Below are 16,366 nucleotides of genomic sequence, written 5' to 3'. Positions count from 1 at the left end.
ACATTTCAAATACTCGAGGTTACTTAAACTCAAATGCTCCAGCTATATCTAAAGTAGCCTATCTATTCTACACCACACTTATCTCAAGTGAAGAGTAAAATGTCCCTTTACCTTACTTTATATTTACATGTTTTTTTTTTTTTATCTAAACAAATCACTTTTACCATTTACGTTCTCGCACTTTTACTCCGCAGCTTCAATCATCATTTAGAATTTTGAAAACAGAAAAAGAAATTGCACTCGTTCAGAGAGACTTTTAGTCCTGTCAAATATTTAAAAACACTGTAATAAAGACTTCCCTCTAAACTACAAAATTCTTTCAATGACAAAACCAACATTTGATTTAAGAAAAAAACAAAACAAAAAAAACAATCAAGTTTGTTTGCTGAATTTTTGTTTTTATTTTTTAGGTTTATTTGGGATTTTTTCCCGCTCTTTTTTCGAGTGAAACCAAAGCCAGCATGACCAAATTACACAGACATAAATTATATAAATAGGCATGTGACACACATTCTCATCTATTGCTTTCTTTAAAGCGGTTAATACACATATCAAGTTGCCCACAATTAAGGCAACTTATTTTCTGGACATCAGGAAGAGAGAGGTTGCCCACGAGACAACCGTTTGCAATTCCCAGGTTTTAAAAAACGATGTAAAAGTGTTCTGATAAGACAATAGAACTACACTTTTCATATTCTGTCCAGAACTAGAAAATATTAAAATTTTGCCATTCACAATTAAGGAATAGATAGTGCAAGACAAGACCACCAACCTAAGGAAAAGAACTTAAAACAACATAACTGGTCATCAAAGAAGAAAATAATCCTTTAAGCAAATTAAATACCCCCATATATAACTATTATACAGAAAATTTGTCTAGGAAAACACCAAAACAACTAAATTGCAAATATTCTAAGTATTATTGAATCAGATAAAAAGTCATGTTAAACAAAACAAATTATCCGATACATGTGGTCAAGTCATTTCATCATCTTCATAATAAGAATGGCCAATGCAAAAAAATAGGACAGTGTTTTACAAAGCAATGTTTCACAAAAAAAAGATTCAACAGCCAATTTAATCTTATCGACAAGTGCATTTGGTAGCGATCATCTCCTCGTACTCCTTGTAGGCAATGGAGCCGTCGTTCTCAATGGTCAAAACACTTAAAGGGTTGTACTCTGACGGCACACATGAAGGTCTGGGCACAGAGGAGTCTAGCTTCTCGTAAATTATGTTCTGAACCATGGTGTGCACTGGTGACCCATAGATATATCCCACAGCCCTTGGACAAAATCCCTTACAGTACCTCGGATTGTACTTGTGAGGCGCTATGATCCAGTGGTCCAGTTTGAGCTGATTGAAGCTCACTCTGAAATCATACAGGTCACAGTCATCTGTTGGAAAGTCATACATGGGGATGAGTTTGGGCATGGTTTCCGGCAAATTGGTGCTCTTTAGGGTTCCTCGTCGCTTTCGTGAGGTTGACTCCCACATTGTGGACTTTCCATCCCAGTGGTTGGATGTCAGATCGACCATCCTACCTTGCACGGCTCTTCTCCGGTATGCGACCTCACTGGTGTCATTTAGGTACAAAAGAAGGGACGGAGATCTGTGAGTTAGCTCAACCGGACTCTTGTGAATCTGGCCTCCAGGTCTGGGGACCATATCTTCAACGCAGGTCAAGTTGATCAGGAGATGGATGTCCTTCTTATGGGCCTGAATGAGAGGATGGAGGAAGGAGGTCACGTCAACCTCCACCCAGCGGCGACGGACTCTTCTCTCGGTGTGGACGCGGAAGCTGAGTAGCGGGACTGACTGCTGGGTGCTGAGATGGTGAGAACACATCTGATCCTTCGAGGGTTTCTGCTCCTTCACATCCAGATAACAGAGCGACGTGAACGGGGTGATGTGGTTGTGGTCGAAAGAGTACAGCAGCACTGACTTCAGTAACTGCTCCTGAGTCCTCACTCGATTCAGACTGTAGGAAATATCCTGCATGAAGAATTCTGACAAGATAACACATACCGTTGAGGAACACATCCTTCTCTTGACAACAATTATACTGTTTATTCATTTCTTGTGAGTGACTTGTGATTGCTTGACTGCAGTTTCATAGTCAGTGGCATAAGGCAATACTAGTGTACTGTTAACTGCATTCTGTGTGGCGTTCACTATATAGCATGTAAAGCAGTACATATTATGCAATAATTAACATTCCAAATGTACTCTAGTGTTGTCGCAGAACCTTATTACATACATTTTTAATAGAGGTGGGCAACATTCGGGTTCCCGGAAGTAAAAGTCCCATGCACTTTCTCCATAAAGACACTGATTTGTAACAGTGTATATAAAGTTCACCCAAAAATTCTGTCATCATTACTCACCCTCATGTTGTTCCAAACCTGTACGAGTTTCTTTCTTCTGTTGAACACAAAAGATGATATTTTAAAGGGGGGCTTTCAACTTTAGTTTGTGTGTAATGTTGCCGTTTGAGCATAACAAAAAAACCTGCAAGGTTACAAAAGTCCAATCCAAAGGGAGATATTTTATTTAACAGAATCCACTTTTCAAGAACTACAACGCAATTTTTGGGGGGCTTTATAAAGTCATAATGTTACTCATTTAAAAAAAAAATCATTTGTTTGACCTTCCTAAGGCTGACTAACTTAGAGTGGTTCATATTTATTTTTAACAGTGTTCTTTAACATTATTACCCCAAAGTTTATCTGTGTGCTGCACATTTTACAGAGAACAGCTTCCAGAACCACAATGCAGGCTAAATCCAAGTTGGATCGCAACTTGTAAGTATGTCTTACTATTTCTAGTTGAGTTTTCTATTAAAAGTTCCAATTATAAGTTTTGTAGTTGCTATGATGTAAACACAGGGCAAAGCTGTTTGGCTCCACTCGCCTGCAAGCCAACATTAGTGTTGATCTAGTGTTTACTGTAGCTTTTGTAGGATCTCGCTTTTGTAAGACTGTTCACCGCCCCTTAGGAAAATTGGTTTTGTGATCGATTACTGTTTGTATTACCATAGTTTTCCGACAAATATCATGATTAAATGGTGTATAACATTGTATCTAAAATGTCTAAGAAAATTACAAGAAAAAACATACCACTCTGAAACGTCCTGTGAAATCCGTGCATGGACGATCCTCCTGTTTGTTAACATTCTTAAGTCTGAATCAGGCTTGAATTGGTTTGAAAATAACGCTATCCTCAATATTTACATCTGAGCAGATGAAACTCGCAGCTATGACGACGGGAAATTTCCTGAACATGCGCCAAGCGTTGCCAATCACAACACACTGGGCCAGCTAACCAATCACAGCACATTTCATATTTCGGAAGGAGGAGCTTCATCGAAACAGGAACTAAACGACGCGTTCGGGCCAGACTGTGGAAAGAGGTGCTGTAATGTGAAAAATAATGTGTTTTTTGAACAATCAAACATGAAAACATATTCTAGTACACCCCAAAAACAAAATCAAGACTTCGTAAAATGGCATAATAGGACCCCTTTAAAGAATGTTGGTAATCAAACAGTTGACGGCACCCATTGACTTACATTGTATTTTTTTTAGTACTATGGAACTCAATGGCTACCGTCAAATGTGCGGTTACCCCCATTCTGTAGAATATATTCTTTTTGTGTTCAACAGAAGAAAGAAACTCATACAGGTTTGGAACAACTTGAGGGTGAGTAAATGATGACAATATTTTAATTTTTGGGTGATCAATCCCTTTAAGACTTACGTTCATCTTCGAAAAACCAATGAAGACATTTTTAATGAAACCTAAAAGATTTCTGTTCCTCCACCGAAATTTAGACACTTAAAAACATAAAGGAGATCGTAAGAGAAATCAATATGAATCAAGGTGGTTAGGAGAACAAAAGTCTTATGGGTTTGAAATAACATGCAGATGAGTGAATGAAGACATCATTTTCACTTTTAGGTGAAATATCTCTTTTAGCAGACAGGACTTTGGGTCCACCAATCAGAGAAGGCATTGACACCATAGAAAGAAGTCGAATCAGTTTCCCCATTATATATGTAAACATTTTTTACTTAAATTAAATGTCAATAAATCAATAGTCATTTCATTTTTTGTTGATCATTTGCAGTGCTTTGGGATGCATACTGTAGTTAAATGTATCAGAAAAGAAGTACACAGTCCTGTATACCCAAGGTAATAATATCTTGTAGTTGGTTGTTTTAGTTTATACTTAGGTTTTTATACTTAGGTTTTTTGCTTATTTGAATAAATTTGGGATAACATGTAAATTACTCATTACCTTCTTGTTTTTTGAACAGTAGAATAAAATCAATAGCACAGTTACAATCGTGCTGTAATATCATATATTAATATAGTAATATCATATTATAATACATATCTGTGCTGATATTCAGTATAAGTGCAGGGTTGCCAACTCTCACGCATCTGGCGTGACAGTCACGCATTCAGCCTCAATCTCACGCTCTCACGCTTAACAAAGAAATCTCACGCTAAATTAGACATTCTTCTGTGCTGTATTTTTTTTTCACTCGTGTGCACTAAATTTCAGAATTACTATAAACAATTCAGGCTCTTAACTACTGGATGGACCACTATTTATGGCGCAAATTAGTTAAAATCTCCCGGAATCTAGAGCGAGCACGCATGCGAGACAGAGACTAAACCGTAGCACACACACGGCATACGGCAGCGTTGAGCATTGTAGCCAATCACTGACATGTCTGTTGAACGCATTGGCCAATCAGAGGCGTTTAAATGAGTCGCTGTCCTGAAGATGTGTTTTGCGCGAGCTCACCGAGTTCTACACTTTCGCAAACCTGTCATTATTATTGCCTATAAACTTAAGATGCAAATAAAAGATTCACTGCAATGTATTTGATATTCTTGATGCTCCTCTGATGCGCTCCATTACACACCGCTCTGTTTGGTGTTAGGATGACTAAAAGTTCAGCGGTCTAGCTCTTTTCAAAGTCAGAATGATTAAAGAAGTGAACGAATGCCTGGCAAAATGTAAGTGGAAAACATTTAATATTTGACTGTTTTACAATAGAAATGTTCAACAACCGACAGTATCCGGTGACGCGAATTACTCAACTTTTTTTATTTATTTACTAAATTTAGCCTTTTTGAATTGAAAATATGCTATAATTTCTTTGATTCATTTAGAGAGAATGCCCCATCCCCCCCCCCCCCCCCGTTGGAGAAGTCTCACTCCGAGCTAAACTCAAAAGTTGGCAACCCTGTAAGTGTATAACTTATGTGATATTGCATGCAGGCTATGTAAAATATTCAAAGAATTCCATTACCTATGTATAGATCTGGAAAACTGTACACAGTAGGGCAGGCAATATTTCAGAAAGGATAGCATGGCAATGTATTCTGTAAATATTGAGTTCCTGATATAAAGCAACCGCATCTTTTCAAATAGTTTGTAAACATATCTGACGCAACTATGAGATACACATAGTTATGATATAAAGTATGCTTTACCTCGGTTTTGCTCGAGACACTCCTCTCGAGGTGTGATGAGACGCGCAGTGTTGTACAGGTGAGAGGCCTCGGGACTCCTGTCGGGTTTGGATGAAAGTTTATACAGTCTCTTCATGTAACGCACATATCTGGAGTCAGGCTTGGCTCGTGGTGTGAATTGTCCCCAAGGGTTCTGCTCTGACAAAGCCTTCAGCAAAGGGCTCAGGATATTACCATGGTGAAGGGAGACGTCGGGTTCAACAGACTCGTTTTCAAAGTTGTAGCATGATGTAGGCCTAAATGACAGGCCGATAACCGCGAGAACCATAACGTATCTGGATAGGGAACAACGCGTAACATATTTAAAAAGCGGCGTCGCCATAATAAATAAAGTGCGTTTATTTAAGAACAGTCCCGGAGAACACTTCAGTGTCTTCGGCCAAACCTCACTTGCCACTTCCGTCGCCCTTCCCTGACAGACAGGTGTGCGCAATCAGGGAGAATTTGGCACAAAAGACGGTGTAGGTATCCACAAACTGTATCAAGTAAGATTTTGAAGAGTTTGATATTAAGCGTCTCAAACAACGCCACACTGCATTGCCTGAAAGTTCAAGTTCTGGTTTATTTAATGCCGAAAAGAGCGAGTTCGTCTAACAGAAATATGGCTTTTTGGCGACGTGTCGGTAACTAGCGTCACGAGGACAAAATTATTCCCAGCATAGGCTAAATGAAAAATAGAAAATTCTGGAGCATCAATGCGCTGTGATTCTGCAGTCACTTTCCTATGACATTTAGTGTCCCAAACCCCCTCTTAGTATACTGGATAAAATACTAAACTCAGTGCTTTAAATATGGAAAATATCTTTGGTGACATTATCACCGTTAATGAAGATGAACTTTGGTTTAAGTGGATGTTCCACAGTTCCATGCAACATGAAAAACTGGCAATTTAATAAGAAATATTTCAAGTGTTTCTTAATTTTTTCTTGCATCAAACTGTTTAAAAACAAAATATGTTTTGGGGAAATATTGTTTTTATTGGAATACTGAATGACAAGACATTATTGTTGTTTAAATATCCATATTTCGTTCCCTAATGGCATCAAAATGCAGGAAGAGACATCCCAGTGGGAAAACAAGTGTCAATATATGCAAATTAATATATTTTTTTGCAACTTTGTTCAGGCAGCAGACATGCATCACCTCACAATGGCCAACCTTATTGAAAATGAATGACTTCAAATTGCTGTCAAAAATGTTCACTAAATAATTTCACTGTTTAAGGCTTGTTTAGTTGACAAACATGTTGTATTTTATTGAGTCAGTGTTCAACCTGAGCAGTGTTACAGTAATTACACCTTTCTACACTATGGAAGGCTAAACTATTCAAAAATATGTGAATTTTAACATGCAAGAAATTGACAATGTGTTGTGAAAAATGAGTCCAGTGTAGAAACCTCTGATACGAGAAGGACGATAACTGATGAGAACTATATTAGCGTCCACCACCAACTGAAGTTATGGCGTCTGCCACTTTAAATGCTCAAGCTCTTTAAAGAAGAATTTTTCATTATTCATGAGCTGGAGAAAAATCGTTCTGAAAGTCATTCCAACAATATCATTCGTCTGCCGTTATCATTTTAGCTGTGAATGTGGAATTCACTATTCTCATAGAATTAGAACAATTATTACAACTTTATAGTTCTCCTCGTTGATGCTTGAAGAAGATTCACACAAAAATGAAAACACTGACATCATTTCACTCTCCCTCATTGCTCCAAACTAGCATGACTTACTTTCTTCTTCTGAACAAAAAAAAAAAAAAAAAAAAAAAGATATTTTGTAGATTGTTGATATCCAAACAGTTTTGGCATGTTTTTTTGTCCATACAATGGAAGTCAATGGCATCCGAAACTTTTTAGTTACAGAAAAAAAGAATGCCAGACATGTTTGGAATGACATGAGGTTGAGAAAATGATGAAATTAATGAATTTTAATTTTGGGGTGGACAATCTCTTTCAAAGCCAATTCACTCTGCACCGACAGTGTGACATTTCATAACCAGACAGTTGTCAGCAGCCATTGACCTCCATAATGGAAGTTGAAACAATTTTCATTTTTGGGTAAACTAGCCCTTTAACAGTTTAGTTTACATTCTAAAACCAACCGCATTCAACTGAAACTTCAGAATATCAGAATTGAAGCATCACAAACATTACATCATTCAGAATTTCACTGTAAAAAGTGAATAGTTGGATCAACTTAAAAAAATTACTTCAATTGGTAAGGCCTAAAGAAATTAAGTTTTCTCAACTTAAATTATCACGTTTTATCGTGAAAAACGTGATAATTTAAGTTGAGAAAACTTAATTTCTTTAGGTGTTACCAATTGAAGTAATTTTTTTAAGTTGATCCAACTATTCACTTTTTACAGTGAGGAAACAATGACTTTCAATTGAGTCATTTTTTTTCTTTAATTTGCCATTTTATTTGAAGGGGATGCTGTGGAACCGTATACTTCCTCAGCCAAATACGTTTTGGCATTTGTATTTGTAGCAACCTATTATAAGTTAATGTCCAGAGTGACTGTGGGATCCTGCACAATGAAAAAGAAAAACATCCTGGAGGTCGAACAGGAAGACACAAAGAACTATTATTCTGCTTTCTCTAACACAGAGATAACTGCCTACAACATGTGACAGACTGATAATGCTGAGAAAACAAAATCAAGAATTACATTTATTTACCTAAACTTGAATTAAATATTAATATCAATAATCAAAGAAAGTCTTTTTTTTTTTTTAAATTTATGCTTAAGATATAGTCTTAGTCAGAATGTGCCGTTTAAGTGCTGAAATGTGGCTCAGAACAGCTTCATGTTGAACGGTGAACTGCTCTGAACCCAAAGGGTTACTTTCTGAAACGACCTTCACCTCGCGAGAGCAGCTCTAACTGAGAGGCAAGGGCATCTGCATCATTACAGATCACTGCACACCAGTAAAAGCCTCTGAATGAAGTTATGCTAAGCTCCAGCGCCCATGAAATCATGCCTGAATCACTGCCTGACTGTGACAAAGGCCTCATTATATTTCCCAGACTGTTTCTAACATTCATAAATTCCTGGGATAAAACTGTGGTTTTATTCTCACACATTATATCAGTAATGTGGTCATTTGCATAAAGTTTGACCTAATTTTGCCAAGGCCTATCCAACTATTAAAGAACCAAGTTAGAGTTTATCTCTTTAGTATTACAAAGCATAAAATGAGTTCAAGGAGAACATGCCTTCTTCATCCCACACAGAGGCCTCTCTCCCTTCCTTCAATGGCACGAGTGTTATGAATTAGGAATTATGCACAGCACAACAATCAGATAAGAAAGATGACCGAGTTACTGCAGAAAACGCTCTCACAAGTCACACAGTGACATTAGTAAGACAATTAAGCATATTTTCTCCTAAATTTGCATTACAAAGTCATTTTATGAGTTTCCTGCACTGTAAAAAAATGATCAGTTGACTTAACTTAAAAAAGTGAGGAAACCCGTTGCATTAAAATTATTAAGTAAGAACTTGTCAGTTCCACATAACTTTTTTTTTTTAATTGCGCATTAAGTTTATTTACGTAATAATATCAGGCAATGGGTTTCCTCACTTTTTAACGTTTTTTTTAAGTCAACTGATCACTTTTTACAGTATAATAGTCAATAGTGATTCGCAATAGATTAAGAAATATCGTAATAAAAGCTGTTCCCTTCTTTTCAGCATTAATAAAGGGAAGTACAACTAGTACCATGACATAGGCCTACTTCACAATTTGATAATCATGTTCACACTAAAGTAATTTTGAATTACCTTTAAAGGTTTGTTTGCAGATGTTAAGCAGACAGTCTACTAATACTCTAATGAGAGTTAGTAGACGTATAGGTGCAACATTACTTAGTAAACAGCATGTATAAAAGGGGACCATCAAAATAAAGTCTTTCAAATTTTTGGTAAAAAGACCTGAACATGTTCAGCTGTGTTAGTATCTTAAATTAATTTCCTTACTAACCTCATTAACAAATATAATTATCAGTAGAGTGCACAGCTGCCACTGTATAATTACTAATAAAATTAATACCACGTATTATAAAGTTACATAAGTCTATTTTTTGTGAGGCGTATGGATATTTCATTGTAACAACTTGCGATTAAGTGCAATGTTCTTTCTCTCTAATGAAATGAAAGCTTGGCCGACGTCTGCATTTCTCTTTATGTCCAGCGACGTGGGGTTGAAATAGTTTACTCAGAGTGTTGAATCCTTTATGGAGGTCTGACAGGTTCTGATGATCCTTCAAATAATTTCGAGCATCCTGCTGCAGACAGCGAGGGTCTCCGAGCATCTTTCTGATCTCAGTTGACACATCTTGGCTTAGATAATGGTAGGGTTTTTTCCCACTGTTATCCCGTATGTTAGTGCTGGCACCATATTCACGCACCAGCAGTGAACACACACGTTCACGGCTGTGAATGGCAGCAATGTGGAGAGGTGCATACCCGTCATAAGACTTGGCATTAACATCGATCCCTGCACCACTCTGTCTTGAAAGATCGATGACTTTACACACCATTTCGCCGTTTCCGCTTTTAGCAGCCCAATGCAGGATTGTGAATCCAGACATGAAATTCCTCTTCTCTGCCAGCTGAGGGTCTTGCAGCAGGAGGCTGTGGATTTGACGCCAACCTCCTGTTGCTGATTTCACAAGCCACTGATGCTTCAATGATCCCAAAGGAATTCCATCTGAGTCTTTAGCCTCATTACCACCAGGTTTGGTGAATTTGCTACACCTTCGCAGTTGTGGAGAACCCTGTGCCTCCAGCTCCTTTCGTTTGACTCTCAGAGACCTGTATGGAAACCCTTCTCCAGCCACACTACAGCTCTGATACACACTTGCCTTGACTTTAATGGTTCGCTCAGCTGTAGAAGGTGGAGGTTCGGCATCAGCTGTTTGTGTGTTAAGGTATGTTTTTCCCGTTTCGTCATTTTGCAACTCACATCGTGGATTTGGTGGAGATTTTATGGCCACAAGAGCGAAAACGGATCCTGTTTTGCCACTTCCAGCATCACTTGTCACACTGAGCACTCTTGCTGTCAAACACTCAATTGCATTACAGTCAGGTATCTCAGCATCATTTCCACTTGTGCTGCTACTACTCACAGTTTGGATGGAGCAATGACAGTAATTGTTATTAATAATATCCACATTCTCTATTTCACGCGCGGGGTTACTACTACATGGCGATTTTAAGTCAAATAAACTGTTATTCGGTGTAATTTTTTCACCTGTGAGCCCTTGGTACTTTTTCTTCACAGCCACGTACTTTACATCATCGACTTGTTTAACCACGGCGACGTTGTTGACCAGTCGTTTGAAAAGGTCTCTGTTTTGTTTCTTTTCCGCGGTGTCGCTGGAGTTTATAAGTCCTTTGAACTTGCTCAAAAGCTCCGAGTTTTTCACTTTTCCCCCGTGCTCCAATAAAAAGGTTAAGATCATATCTTGAGTCAAAGCCATTTCCCTGCCGCTGTATTTTTTTAGTAGTTATTATGTGAGATGTTTCAACAACAACAACCTGCCGTTTCCGGTTATCCTTCTCTTCTCCAAGACCAGCACACGAGCGCGCGATGATGAGTGAAGGATGCGGCGCGTGCACGGCGGAGGGTAGCGGAGTGCACGCGCAAAAGTGTGCATCTGGTGAACAAACGTATCTAATAACACATTAACTGTTATGTAACACTAAAAATAATTCCTAAATAACAAAAACAATCAACACCGTCTTACATGCGCAGGGAGGGAGTTCGCATGTCATCTTCTGTTTAGTTAATTTGTATCGCTCTGGTAGGCTACAATTTTCACAAGTAGTAGGTTTAAGTGGTCGTATACATTTAGTGCTAATTTGGTAGGAAACTAAATTTAGGTTTTGTTTTTTTACACAATTTGTTTTATTCTGTTAATTTGTTTATTTATCTAGACTATATATTTTTTAAGACCTGGCTACAGAATCAACATAACATGCTTCTAATTTAAAAAAAAAAAAAAAAGTAATTACCTTTGTAAGCTACTGGAATCAAAAGCAGCATGATGGACGCTGGTTTTACAAAAATAAAAATGCTGGTAGGTCGGATGATCTCCATAACAGACAGGCCTACCTATTGAAGATATTGAAAAGGTTAACATAACACCAATTTAAAAATAACTAAAAATAACACGAATGCTTTTTTATTATTTTTATAAAACAGTAGGAAAATGTTAAAGACAAACGACATTGTAAAGTTGAATGTTGCTGGGAAACAACTTTCATATTGAGGATTGGAGGGATCAAGGATTGACTTGATACTAGCGTGTGATTTTCTCACTCAAACCACTGCCTTATGCTGCTTCTGTTCTGATTGCTTTTGGGAAAAGCTGCACATGACTGCTGGTCTGTTTCCTTCGTAAAATTTAAAATAAAAATAAAAAGCATATTAGCGAAAAAAGAGGTAGTAAACGGCGCGTGTTTGCGCTCCGGAGAATGTCAAATTATTCCGTTTACAACGTGTTTTCACAGCGGTGAGCAATGTAGCCAATCGTAGTCATGTTTGTTGATTTCTTGAACGCAACGGCCAATCACAGGTGTTTAAGTTAGAACCCACTCACCGCTCGAGTTTTTGTCCAGTGCTGAGTTTTGCCAAAAGTATTACTTAATTTTACCCCCTTTTTATTATTAAATTAAAAAAAAACTAGTGATGCAAGAAAATATATATTTCTATCAATATTCATGATAAATTTTATTTGAATGTATCAATAAATAAAATTTATAAGAACATATATTAGAATTACCATTATGAACTCCATTGACTTCATTGGATTGAATTAAATTCACTTGAAACTCAAAATTCATGACTGCTTAAATGTATGAAACCTAAAACAAAACATCAATAAGTCTGAAATATATATAAAAAACAAATTCTTAAGGTGCGATCGCATTAGCGACATTTAAAATGTTGTTGGCAAAAAGATTTGTCTCCTCAAATGTGTAGCGATGTATGAAGCACAGCTCACACAAAAGTCATTTTCAAACCAAGTGAACAAGAACAATTCAGAAATACAAAATCAAAGTAAAGCCTAATATTTACATCTGATAATCTCTTAAATATCAGTCAGAAATGGCATGCATCTTCACTCCAGATTCTTTGGACAATTTTATTGTTTCATTCTTTGAATTGTTTGTTACACTCATCACAATAGTGATGCTGATATGTGAAGAGCAATTTTTTTGTAGCTCATCGTTCTTCACTAATTCTAAAAAATAATGATGTTTGTTTTCTAATTCAACAAGTATAGTCAGACCTAGACACATTTTGTCTTCATGTGTTTGTAGAGCAAAAGTTCACAGACCAAAAAAGTCTAAAAGAGGGTTTGCAAAAGAAAGTCAACATTTAACTTTGCACCAAACTATTGATGAAAAAGGAGATTCAAGTTGTTTATCATAATTTTTTCATATGAATGGAAAGTTTATGCAAGTAAAATGAACACAAAATTACCATCTGGTTGACAAAACGCTTATCTTAATTATTTTTTAAGGAAAGTGCACATTTGTATCTAAATCAACAATCCTCTCACACTGGAAAAAGGACTTGGATGAATGTAAGCTAATTGAAAAGTGTCTGTTTATTTAAAGAATATGATGCAAAACTACAATAACAATTGTCCAGGACCACATTTAGTGAAACAATCAACGGCATACATTTCAGGATGTTTACACTGTCACTCCAACTTGGACACATTTTTGCAAAAACAAGCAACAACTAATCATTACTTACTAATGAGTGCACTTGTTTCGTTTGAACACTGCATCACTTAATTGACCTCGAATAATACAGTAACAAAACTTCCACTGGATAACTTTTTCTATATTTTGGATCATTTTCTAAATATTTCAAAAGCTCAAAACGTTGAAGTCAGTAATGTATTTCAGTAACCTGATTCAGGTTGTGCAGAGACATTTCATGTTTATGTATCTATCTGTTAAGGGCTTTAATGCACAAACGGCTGTATACAGACGTGCTCCGCTCATTAAATGTCAGTCTCGGTTCACACAGAGCACTGGGTTTTAAAATAAAGTGAAACCAGCAACAAAAAAAACTACATTTAAAAGCTAAATTTGACTAGAGCAAGTGCACATTTAAATATAGCAAAGGCAGCTAAAGTGATACAAACAGTTTGCTGAACATTAAAAATGAATATGCTGAACATCTTACAGAGGCTTATAATGGTTTAGCATTTTCTTGGTTATTAATTTGTGGCCCCATCATTCCTGATTGTAACCGATCCCTCTGAGAAACAGAAACGCTGCTTTCTTTGGAATGTACTGCATCTCAAAACTCAGACAAGGACACTATGTGCAGCCAAAACGGCCTTAGAAAAGTAGAGTTCGTTTGTTCGCTTTTTAAAGAAATCTTCACATTCCTTCATGTCCGACAAAAAGCACATAAAATACTATAAATAAATGATGTAATAAATATCCCCTTAATCATTGCCATAAAACTAAATAAATCACTCTAAAATGGTCATTTCCACAAAAATAAAATGGATTTAAAACTTGAAGACAATCAGCAGTGTAGTTGATTTTACTTGTATGGATTGTCGTCGTAAATTTGCCAGCGAGAATATCAAACTCAATGTAAACACATGTCAGAAAGCCTCTACAATAGTGATGTTGAACTGGCCGGACAATCAAAGCTGCGTTGGCTGATTCATGCAGCGTCACAGTGAGAGCACAACTGTGGTCTTATTCATGAGGAACCTCGTGAGGCCACTGAATTTGGGCTTTGACACAGATCCTGCTCGTCTACAGGCACTGAGGTAAAGCAAGGCCTGAGACACTCAAACCATCTCCTCCTCGCAGTGAGCGTCTCCCACCAGCAGAGAGTGCTTGTCGGGCTCGCTGAGGGCCATGCTGTTCATGGAGTGTTTGTCGGAGCGGAGCGAGTTGATGGAGGCCCGGCTGTAGTTGACGATGCGGTCGAGCAGGCTGAGTTTGGGTGAGGACCGACGCAGCTCTCCCATGCCGATGTGAACGCTGACATCCGATAGGCTGCCTTGCTTTCTCACCTCTCCCAGTCGTCTTTCCAGCTTCTCAGCGGTGGGTTTAGTGTAACTGCAGAAACAGGAGATGAGTGTCATATGTTACACCTTTTTACAAAGTCTTGATTTTTGTTTTTGGGCTCTACTAGAATACGTTTTCATGCTTGAATATTTAAAACGCACATTATTTTCACATATTTTACATTGTTGCAGCACCTCTCTTCCCAGTCTGTCAGTAACGCTCTGTTTAGTTTCTGTCTCTGTGAAGCCCCTCCTTCAAAACAGCATAATGTGCTCTGATTGGTCGGCTGGATCAGTGTGTTGTGATTGGTCAGCTACTTCAAGCGTGTTAGTCTACTACTAACTCAACTCAACCAGGCCTCACCCCCTATATTTTGCATGTGCCTTGGGCTGGAATTATTTAAATGAGGAATATTGTGACGTGTTCGTTCCTGGAAGAAAACTCGAGACCACAATCAAGCGTTTCAGGGAGTTCAGAAACAGTGCGCACTGAATAAAGAGAATAACTCCCTTTGGAGTGACTGTTTTTTTAACTTTGCAGACTTTTTTCATGCTCAAACAGCAAGATTAAGGCCTGTTCACACCGGGACGAATTTCGCGTGCGATATTCGCCAACGTTTAACGCCTCGTGACTAAACAAAGGGCGCCAATGTGAGTGTGCACACCGACGCGAAAAACGGCATGCGTAAAAGCGTCATTTTTTAAAAAACGCCTCGGGTTCGGTTTTTTGGTTTGACGCGCCGCGTCAAAAACTATCCGACCAATGAGATTGGCGCTTTTGCTCAGGTGTCTGGAGCTTCTGAAGTTACAGTAAAACACAACTTGGGGGCGCTCAAACACAGAACGGTCTTGCCGAGCACACATACATAGCGGCGAAGAAGATATGCGCCAAGTAGCGTCTACACTGCCGGGAAGAAATAAGACAAGGAAGATGCAAGGCAAGATGAATGTAGAGCTGCTGGTCTCGTTGGTGTCGGAACATAAAGAACTATATGACAAACGCGACAGCGACTACAAAAATCTTGATAAAAGAGAACTGTTATGGAGTGGTTTCTGTTTTACATTAAGCGCCATCTAATGTCAGGGAATGAATTTGCATGTTCACTCGGCTCATCATCAGCGAAAATCGCTTGGGTGTGAACACAAACAAACGCATTGAAAAACGCTGGCGAATAACGCGCGCCGATATTCGTCCCGGTGTGTAGGGTGCTTTACACACTAAAGAAAGTTGAAAATCTAAAAATAATAGTCCTCTCTAAAATATCAACAAAAAAAAGAGAAAAAAGAAAATGCTGCTGATTAAAGCAAGACACACCAGGAAAACTGGGTAAAAAAAAATAATAAAAAACAGTCATCATCATACTTACCCAGTTGACTGATTACATTAAGAATTGCAAACATTGTATTACAAGTTTTCTGAAATGTTATGTTTTTGAATATGCAAATGAGGCATTATCATAATAAATATGCACTAGTTTGCATACATTTCCAGAACAGAAATCTGAACATTGTGTAAAGTCAGGTTAAAACTTGGTTTTATTCTTTTTACATACTAGAGTTAAAGGTTTTTACAGAGGGAATTTTTGATATCCCTTCTCATCACTCCATATATCTGGAGTGATGAAACAAATTATATATGAACAAAACCCTCTGTAAAAGCCTTCGGAATATAGATGGGAATAAAACTGTAAAGTTTGGTTCAAGCGCTACCGATGTTAACACTGCATGTGAAAATATGCATTGTCATTGA

At 37.7% G+C, this 16,366-nt stretch overlaps 3 protein-coding genes across 3 annotated transcripts in view; all 3 read right to left on the bottom strand.

Annotated features, from left to right (window-relative positions):
- sowahab (sosondowah ankyrin repeat domain family member Ab) overlaps nt 1-11,131 on the bottom strand; it is a 394,094-nt gene extending 382,963 nt beyond the window's left edge. The window contains exon 1 of the mRNA XM_079892882.1: nt 9,390-11,131. Within this exon, the coding sequence (XP_079749008.1) occupies nt 9,682-11,043 (1,362 nt within the window). The 5' untranslated portion in view covers nt 11,044-11,131 and the 3' untranslated portion in view covers nt 9,390-9,681. The remainder of the gene's footprint in view (nt 1-9,389) is intronic.
- Nucleotides 409-7,673, bottom strand: gdf9 (growth differentiation factor 9). Its single transcript, XM_079892884.1, has 2 exons — nt 5,512-7,673; nt 409-2,009 (listed from the first exon to the last, which is right to left on the bottom strand). Exons 1-2 carry the CDS (start codon nt 5,870-5,872, stop codon nt 1,084-1,086), a joined length of 1,287 nt encoding a protein of 428 aa, XP_079749010.1. The 5' UTR covers nt 5,873-7,673; the 3' UTR covers nt 409-1,083.
- Nucleotides 11,132-12,703: 1,572 nt separating the features above from the next.
- atp7a (ATPase copper transporting alpha) overlaps nt 12,704-16,366 on the bottom strand; it is a 29,306-nt gene continuing 25,643 nt past the window's right edge. The window contains exon 23 of the mRNA XM_079892874.1: nt 12,704-14,668. Within this exon, the coding sequence (XP_079749000.1) occupies nt 14,395-14,668 (274 nt within the window). The 3' untranslated portion in view covers nt 12,704-14,394. The remainder of the gene's footprint in view (nt 14,669-16,366) is intronic.

The sequence above is a fragment of the Squalius cephalus genome (genome assembly GCF_949319135.1).
Source record: "Squalius cephalus genome assembly, chromosome: 14".
NCBI classification, from domain to species: domain Eukaryota; kingdom Metazoa; phylum Chordata; class Actinopteri; order Cypriniformes; family Leuciscidae; genus Squalius; species Squalius cephalus.
This window is presented reverse-complemented; position numbering and strand designations above follow the sequence as displayed.

Coding starts and splice junctions, on each gene's coding strand:
- gdf9 (XM_079892884.1), bottom strand. CDS start 5,872: ATGGCGACGCCGCTTTTTAAATATGTTACGCGTTGTTCCCTATCCAGA. Junction 2,010..5,511: donor GTGTCTCGAGCAAAACCGAG/GTAAAGCATACT, acceptor TTATCTTGTCAG/AATTCTTCATGCAGGATATT.